We start from the raw sequence: 8,902 nt of genomic DNA on the forward strand, positions 1-8,902 counted from the left end.
TTGGTTTTCTTTCATTTTATTTGTGAATTTTAGCTCGAAACACATTACAAAATTATTTATCGCTCTATCATATTTTCAATAAGTGAGAAGACAAACAAACTTAAAGGTAGAGGCCCTCTGGAGTGCCCTCCTTCTTCCGATACAGGACGCTTTCCTTCGATTTCTTGAAGTCTTCATTGGTTACTTTCATCCGACGCTCCCTGAGAGCCATCAAACCGGCTTCTGTGCAAATGGCTTTGATGTCGGCTCCCGACAGATCGTCCTTAACCATAATCAGTTCGCTCAGATTCACGTCTTCGGCCAGGGTCATCCGGGACGTGTGAATGTTGAAGATTCGTCGTTTTGTCTTCTCGTCGGGCAGCGGAAATTCAATTTTACGATCGATACGACCGGGACGAATCAGAGCCGGGTCGAGAGTTTCAATTCGATTTGTTGCCATGATGACCTGCGGAGGGGAAGGGGGGAGTGATTAGTTTGTTGTTTTGTATGGTTTGGGTTTTTAGGGCTTTACCTTGACATCACCTCGCGAATCGAAACCGTCCAACTGGTTCAGCAACTCCAACATGGTTCGCTGGATTTCCCTTTCTCCGCCCGAGTTGGAGTCGTATCGCTTCGTGCCTACTGCGTCGATTTCGTCAATGAAAACAATCGACGGGGCGTGCTCCTCCGCAACACGGAACAGCTCCCGAACCAACTTCGGTCCGTCGCCCAAATATTTCTGAATTAGCTCGGAGCCAACGACTCGGAGGAAAGTCGCAGATGTTTGGTTTGCCACGGCCTTTGCAAGGAGAGTTTTACCCGTTCCCGGCGGGCCGTAGAGGATGACTCCCTTCGGAGGTTTGATTCCCATCTCTTCGTAGTATTCGGGGTGAGTCAAGGGCAGTTCAACTGATTCCTTGATCTCCTGGATTTGTGTGTCGAGACCGCCAATGTCTGCGTATGTCTCTTGCGGCGCCTTCTCCAACTTCATCACAGTCACCATGGGATCGGTGTCGTCACTGAGGACTCCGACCACGGCGTGAACTTTGTGGTTCAGCAGAACCGAGCATCCCGGCTCCAGCTGGTCCTTATCGACGAAGGAGAGAATGCTTACGTAGTGCTCGCTGCCAACTGATGTGGACACGATCGCATGGTTGTCGTCGATGATTTCCTCGAGGTTTCCCACGGACATTGGGGTTCCTCGCAAGTCATCGACTTTTGAACGTTCCTCCTCGTTTTTCTCATCCTGGGGCTTGAGGCGTTCCTGATTGCGGATGAACTCCTCCTCCATGAGAAGGTAATCTTTGATCCGCTCCAATTTGAGCAGTTTCAGCCGACACCGTGTATGTGGGGTTACTTGGGGCAGTTTCATGGCGGCATCCGGCCCCTTCGCGCGACGCTTCTTTTTGCCAACCCGAGTCGGAATTGGAGGTTCATATTTCTTCTTTTTGTCTTTGTCATCCTTTTTGTCGCCTCCACCGCCCGCTCCGGATTGATTTTGACCCTAGACAAGACGTGAGATGGCAAATTAGACGAGGTTTGGACATTTCACTTATTTCGGGAAAAGTAAGATAAGTTTGGCGAAAAATTCAAGAGAACTAAGAGCGGATGAAGCACTTTACACTTAGCCGCCTAAGAAAAGCAATTTACCATTGTTTATTTCAATTTCTCGGTTTATAAATTCGCACAAAAATCTACACAAAACGCAGTCAAACTTCCTAGTCATTCAACCTGAAGTTTGCGCTGCTTTCAAAAACCTACTTGACATGTACTATCAGACTTACCAGATCACACAAAAGTTGCTCAAAACCTATCCAACCTCAAAAATTTTGAAAACATTCAGCTGTCAGTGGCACTACAGGCTAGGGATGGCCTCAAATAACTTCCGAAAAGTCTTTCAATTAACCGACAAAAACACGATACGATGGTTTCCCGGTCACATGGGCAAAGGGCTCCGTCAAATGCAACAGCAACTGAAGAATGTCGATTGCATTATTGAAGTACACGACGCGCGCCTCCCCATCTCCGGTCGCAATCCCGATTTCAAGCATACAATCGGCGGATTAAAGCCTCATATCCTAGCCCTGAACAAAAAGGACCTGACCGACACCTCTCTCAACTCAAAGTTAATATCAGATTTGAAACGTAACGAAGGAATCGACCATGTCATCTACACAAACTGCAAGGATCACAATTGCAAAGGAACCAAGCGCCTAATGCCTCTCGCGAAAGACCTGATACAAAACTCGGATCGTTTCAATAGAGGCGACTCCAAGGACTTCTGCATAATGGTTATCGGAGTTCCTAACGTGGGAAAGTCATCCCTCTTGAATGTGATGCGAAATCGCTACTTGAAGCAGCCAAAAGCGGCCGCTGTTGGCGCCATTGCCGGAATAACGCGGAGTGTCATGAACAAGATCAAAGTTTCGGAGGATCCGCTAGTGTACATGATCGACACTCCGGGAATTCTGACTCCTCGCATCGCAGACGATGAGATGGGAATGAAACTGGCCTTGTGCGGCTGCCTCCCGGACCATCTAGTAGGCGAGGAACTGATCGCCGACTATTTGCTGTATTGGTTGAATCGTTGGGAGAATTTCAAGTACGTGGAGCTCATGGGACTGCAGGAACCCACGGATAATATTATGGAGGTGCTAGTCAGCGGAGCAAAGCTGCTGGGAAGGACTCAGAAAAGGAAACACTTCGACGGAAGCGTCGCAGTGGTTGCCGATATACAAAGCTCGGCTCAGTTTTTTGTTAAACATTTCCGGAAAGGATATTTCGGCAAAGTCAATTTGGACGCTGAGTTTCCAAGCTAGTGATTTTTAGACTTTTTATGTAATTTATAGATAATATAGCAATATTTTACCAGACGAAATGGCTCACTGTCTTTTCCTCTTAGCCCTGCCACTTGGGAGTTAAGAATTCACTCAATCTTCCCTTGCTTGTCGAAAAAGGTGACTAAAAGGAATGGAAATTTGTGGGTATCCACCTGCAAATTTCGACACTTTACTGCTATCAAAACGTCAACATGGGGACTGACTTCAAGGCTACGGTCTTTGGCTATCGATTAGTTTTTGGAATGTACGAACACTTCTTGACAACGGTGTTGAGGGGATCCCTAGAATGCACGCTTTTCTTTTTCTTTAGCCTTTGTATCACCCACAAGTGGGATCGGCGAGTCTTGATCGATTGCGCCATTTTGTTCTGTCAAGTCGCCAACTAGCGTTGTTTCGGCCTGCCTTTTGGTTGATTACCATCAACTTCAATGGTCAAACCACTGGAAGTTGGCTTGTGTCCGCCTAAGCGAATGGTTCGTTCTGTCGATTGCTTTCGCAAGTGCCCGAATCGGGCTTTTCCACTGCTGCCAAGTTTACGAACATCGTTATTCAGTTTTTTAGGTGCCAGTTAGAGTTTTAATGCACGTGACTTCTCGATAACAAAGTGAAAACGGTACAAGCCTCTCGGCGCGAGGGCGGAACTCATCCTTATTCGGAGCACACGAAAGCACAGCGTGTAAAGGACGCGGAACTAGCTTACACTATCGCCGCCCGTGGACTGAGTAATTCCAACATCCCACACAACTCCTCCATTCGGCCGACAAGACCGTTACGGCCGAAGAAATGGTTAACGACAACCACCCTGCCATAATCATCGACGACGGTGAAGCAAACTCCTGTGTCAACTATATCCAAGGATAAGTCTGTCTTCAAACGAAAACAAACGAATTCGGGCATCTCGAATACCGAGGCCCCAGCGAACAAAAACCGCTTTTATCTTCTCTCTGTCAACGAGCATCGCACCGAAGCGCACGTCCCGGAACCTCGAAATCTGCCAACACGGACAACCCTCCGTTAGTTAAAGATAAGAATATAATTAGCTTTCTCCCTCTGATTTCCTTGTATGAATTGACTGCCATCAATAACATAAACAAAGTTCGGCTCATTTGTCCCAATATCGATAAGAAACTACTCCACCTAATCAAGATCACCAAACTGGAAGACCATTCCTTCACGCTGAAAGAAGAGAGGTAGCCAACCCTCATCCTCAGAGGAGTCTCGCCCCATGAATTCATTTTTAGAAATTTTAGAAATTAAGGAGCTAACGCGTAACTAGGCTTTCCACCCCGTGACCACAAGCCAATGACACCAATCTAAGCCTCTTCCGTGTGATTCTCAACTCTGAGACAGATGCCAGCTTAGTCACTAAACAAAATATCCTACCTTATCAGCGAATTAGCTGGGAGAAACCCTGAAAAGAGAACGTCACCCAATGTTTCAATTGCCAACAATTTGGCTACGTATCTTCAAACTGCGGATACGACCCCAAATGCGTGAAGTGCGCGGGCCCACACGCCTCCAGAGACTCCCCCCTTCGAATGTAGAAGACAACGCCGAAAATGCGTCGGCGGCGCCCCTCAAATGTGCAAATTGTGGCCAACTGAGTCAACCTAACAGCTTCTCTAAGTGCCCTCGTAGGCTGGAATCAATCCAGCGCAAAGAGCAAGCCAAGCCCACACTCCCGATCTGCTTCGTTCTTCCCCAACCTTGACAGACCCTCATCTGTTCATGTCTCTCAGCCCAGCATTCTGCCTCATGCCAGCTGAACCGCCCCTCCCTCACTGACCCCTTCTTTCGCCGCAGTAGCCAGGGGTCGAGCAAGACCCGAAACCCTTAACTCTTTATCGCCCCCACATTCTTCCTTTGCCAGGGGATTCTTCATGGAAGCCTGGACCCTATTCAATATGTCTTTCTCCGCTGTGAAACACGATCTTTGACTTCTATCACAACTATCTCCGTCTCCCCCCTGAAGACAAACCCGAAGCGTACTTGCAATTCCTCTTCAAAATGCTAAACAACCAAAATGAAGGTATTCACACTCTATACTAATTCGCTCATTTCTTACGACAAACGTTTCGCTCTCCACAAGCTCCTCGAGGATTCCGATCCAACCTCGCTCTCCTAAACGAAACCAGACTGGGAAAAGCCCCCAACGTAAAACTACATGCTCCCGGTTACAGTACTTTCCGCAATGATGCGGGCTGAGGCACAACCATACTAGTCAAAGCGGGACTTAGGACAAATAGCATCCCATCGGCTGCACTGGCATCAAACTGCCTGTTAGCAGTAGTCAGCCTTCTTGTTAGGAATGGAGGCGTCCATCGAATCTTAATCGGTTCTCCTTTCTTCTCGAGCGACACAGGTCGTCAGCTCACTTCCATTCTGTCCAAACTCTGGGAAATCGCGGCCAGTTTCGATACCTTCATCCTCGGCGGTGACCTCAACGCGAGGCATTTGTTCGGGCGATCTCAAAGATATGCGGCCTGTCTCTCTTCCTTCCAATATTGGAAAAATTTTCGAACGTATCCTACTAAGTCACCTCAATAGACACTAATCCCTTATCTTCTTTTTCTTCAGCCTTTGTTCCGTTCACAAACGGGGTCGGCTCGTCGTGGTTGGTTTCGCCATTTAGCTCTATCGAATGCCTGATCTGGGTGCAATCTCGAGGCTTTTAAATCCCCATCCAGCGTATCAAGCCACCGTTGTTTAGACCTGCCTTTTGGTCATTTACCATCGACTTCGATGTTCAGACCAATCTTGACAAGTGAATTCTCATTAGCGCGAATTGCGTGACCATACCATCGAAGACGCCTCTCTCGCAACTTTTCCACGATCGGTGCAATCCCATAACGATCGCGGATATTCTCATTTCGGATGTGATCAAAACGTGTCACGCCACTCTCCATTACCGCAAGACGCCGTTCATTGTCTTTTATAGTCGGCCAATACTCAGAACCATAGAGAGCGACTGGACGGACGACATTGCGGTAAATTTTAGATTTGAGACGTTCGTTGATACGTCGATCACAAAGGACACCAGTTGTGGAACGCCACTTCATCCAGGTTGCGTTAATGCGTGAAGCAATTTCATAATCCAGTTCCCCCCATTGGCTGATAGTATTAATACGAGACATTCAAATCGCTCAGTTCTGAGTAGATCACTGTCGCTGACAATGATTGCGCCTGTTTGATGGGAATCGGTCGTGAAAAATTCAGTTTTGTTTAGAGTCAATCTGAGACCGTGTTGCATGAGGCGATCATTCCATTTTTGGACAAGTTACTCAAGATCATTTTTGTTATTAGATGCTAGGAAAACATCATCTGTATAAAGCAGTGTATAGGGCGCTAGAGGTTGTATATCCCGTGTGACGGTGTCCATAACAAGAACAAAGAGGAGTGGCGAGAGGGCGCTTCCTTGATGAATACCAACAAATACACGAAGTGGTTTTGATACACCTACCATACTTCGAACTTTACTTTTCGGATCGGAATTTGAACATTCTGCTGGACTCATATTGGAAGAGTTTTATTTTCTTGCCAGTCAGATGGTAATCTTCCTTCCTGAATAATCCCAACCTTAGTTAAAATCTGTATTTGGGAGTTGATTTCCTTCGCGCTTTTGATTTAGCACCTGGTCTTTTTCTGAGAAACGGTATTGCGTCTGCACTGGGTTCGAAAGCTTTGGAGACTGTCGATGACACCTGTGGCCAGCGGCATGTGCAGGAGCTTCAGCTGCAAGTTGCGATATCCATGTCTCCCTCTTTTACGAAACAAGGACTGGGACACATATCATTGGTATCGCATCACATTGATGTAGGAGATGCCAAACCGATCAAACAGCTACCTGGTACCGCCAGCTGTGGAGAATCTTTTGTACGCGGCGGTAGATCAGCTGTGGCAAATGGGAGTCGTCGTAAAACTCTTGGGCTTCTCCGGTGACGGTTGTCATGAAACCAGGCAAGGTGAGAATGTGCCTCGACACCCATAAAATTAATCTCTGCACAGTAGAGTGTTTATCCCATGCTGCTCATTGATGGGATCTTGAGTCGGTTGCCTAGGTGCTCAAGACACTTCCGGTATGGACCTTAAGGATGCCTTCTTGCAGATACCTTTCGATGAGGCCGCAAGGAATAAGACCGCCTTTGTTATCTCAGGTAGACCCTTGTACCAGTTCCGAACAATGCCTTTTGGATTGTGCAACGCTCCATAGACATTGTGTGAATTAATGGACAAGGTGATTCTAGCCCATCTCAGGAATGAAGTGTTCGCCTATCTGTATGATGTGTTGGCCGTATCTGAAATATTCCAGGATCACATTCTCATTCTTCAACAAGTTGCGGCTCTCCTAAAGAGCGTGGGTTTGACTATCAATGTCGAGAAAAGCCATTTCGCAAGGAAGGATGTGAAATGCTTGGAGAATATCATCGGACATGGAGTAGTTCGGAGGGACCCTGACAAAATGAAGGCTATTGTGGATTTTCCGCTACCGAAATCAGTGAGACAGTTGCGTCGTTTCTTGGGTGTCTGTGGATGGTACCATAGGTTCATCCACTGCTATGTAAGGGACGGCGGTTCGAATGGACCGATGATGGGCTCCAAGCGTTTCATCAACTGAAGACGGCGCTTACTTCCGACCCGGTGCCGGATAATGCAGATTTCACTAAACCGTTTTCTATATATTGCGATGCCAGCAAAGATGGCATAGGCGCGGTTCTCATCCAAGTAACACCGGAAGGAGACGAGGTCCCTATTGCTTTCATGGTGCAGAAACGCTGCTCAACGCAATTGCACGGTAACGGAGCAGGAGTGACTAGCGGCCGTGCAGGCCATTGGAAAGTTCAGGGCCTACGTGGAGGGACATGAATTTGAAGTGGTCACTGATGACGCTCTCCTCATATGGCTGATGAGCCAAAGCGATTTGAGTTGTCGTGTTGATCGATGGGCGTTGAAGCTCCAAGGTTTCAAGTTCACCATCTAACATCGCAAGGGGACACAAAACGTCGTTCCTGACAGTCTGCCCCGCGTTCATTGTCCTGAACTCGACTTGAACTCTCCCGGTTTTAAATCTATGGAATATCTCCCATTAATAGCTCGAATCCAGGACAATTCTCACCAACTTCCGAATCTGTGTGTGGTCGACGGTTACATCTACAAAAGAAGAGCCGGTCCAGTGCTTCGTAGCTGAAGTTGTAACCCGATTCCTAGTGGATCGAATCTTTAAAGTCTTTGGCATTCCCTCTGGGGTACAATTCCGTTCCGCTCATTTCGATCGAGTGATGAAGCAAAATGGCATTAAACACATAGTCACCGCTCTGTATTCTTCTTAGGCAAATGTTTCCAAAGGGGTATTAACCGATCCCTAATAGCCGCCATACGAGCTTATGTCTCTCCTGATCAGCGCGACTAGGAACGCAAGGTCCCTGATATCTGCTGCGCGCGGAGATCATCTGTACATTCAGTCACCGGACAAACCCCATTCTTTTTGTCAGAATATGATCACTCACGGAGGGTCCTACTCTCTGTTGCGCCAATTGAACCTTCTTCAGGATCCTTCCTCGGTCATCTGTAGTGATGCGAGGCTCCCAAAACAGGGGGCCCAAGAGAAATTGCGATTGGCCCAGCAGAGAGCAGCTGGCTATCACAACTTGAGGGCAAGACCATCTACCTTCGAGGTGTGTGACTCGGTGTGTACAGATCGAATCTCGCGCGCCGTGCATCTCTTTTCCTCGAGACCTCGCCTCAGGGACACGGAGATGTTCTTGGACCTGCCGTCGACGTTAAGCCTAAAGAAGTGCTCTCCTATGTTTAAAACTTTATATGGACCCTCATATGATGGTTGCGGAGACCCCCGGAAAGCATCCATGCGCACCAAGACGCATGTGCAGACGTCCAGGTTGTTAGTGGGGTTGCCTTTCGTCGAAGAATTAGGGGATGGCGGGGGCGGGCCTTCAGCGTCCTATGCCAGCGTTTCAGTATTCTATTGGATTGCGGCTGATACACAATCGTCTGATAGCGTTTGAAGCCTAGGAGTTTACGTAACTAGGAGAACAGGGTAGACTCGGAACTCCAAAGCGTGGGATCCA

The 8,902-nt window shown here is 47.7% G+C and overlaps 2 protein-coding genes across 2 annotated transcripts; one reads left to right on the forward strand and one right to left on the reverse strand.

Annotated features, from left to right (window-relative positions):
- On the reverse strand, nucleotides 1–1,751 carry LOC119650802 (26S proteasome regulatory subunit 4). The gene is made up of 3 exons (XM_038053941.1): nucleotides 1,630–1,751; nucleotides 512–1,483; nucleotides 1–445 (listed from the first exon to the last, which is right to left on the reverse strand). The coding sequence occupies exons 1-3, from the start codon at nucleotides 1,630–1,632 to the stop codon at nucleotides 101–103; spliced, it is 1,320 nt and encodes a 439-aa protein (XP_037909869.1). The 5' UTR covers nucleotides 1,633–1,751; the 3' UTR covers nucleotides 1–100.
- Nucleotides 1,731–2,851, forward strand: LOC119650803 (mitochondrial GTPase 1). Its single transcript, XM_038053942.1, has one exon. It carries the CDS (start codon nucleotides 1,746–1,748, stop codon nucleotides 2,796–2,798), a length of 1,053 nt encoding a protein of 350 aa, XP_037909870.1. The 5' UTR covers nucleotides 1,731–1,745; the 3' UTR covers nucleotides 2,799–2,851.
- Nucleotides 2,852–8,902: the final 6,051 nt, after the last annotated feature.

The sequence above is a fragment of the Hermetia illucens genome, chromosome 3 (assembly GCF_905115235.1).
Source record: "Hermetia illucens chromosome 3, iHerIll2.2.curated.20191125, whole genome shotgun sequence".
In the NCBI taxonomy this organism is placed as follows: Eukaryota; Metazoa; Arthropoda; class Insecta; order Diptera; family Stratiomyidae; genus Hermetia; species Hermetia illucens.

Bases quoted from the DNA above. Each gene is read 5' to 3' on its own strand.
- LOC119650802 (XM_038053941.1), bottom strand. The intron at 446-511 runs GTAAAGCCCTAA...TCCCCTCCGCAG, and splicing joins ATTCGCGAGGTGATGTCAAG to GTCATCATGGCAACAAATCG.
- LOC119650803 (XM_038053942.1), top strand. From the start codon at position 1,746: ATGTACTATCAGACTTACCAGATCACACAAAAGTTGCTCAAAACCTAT.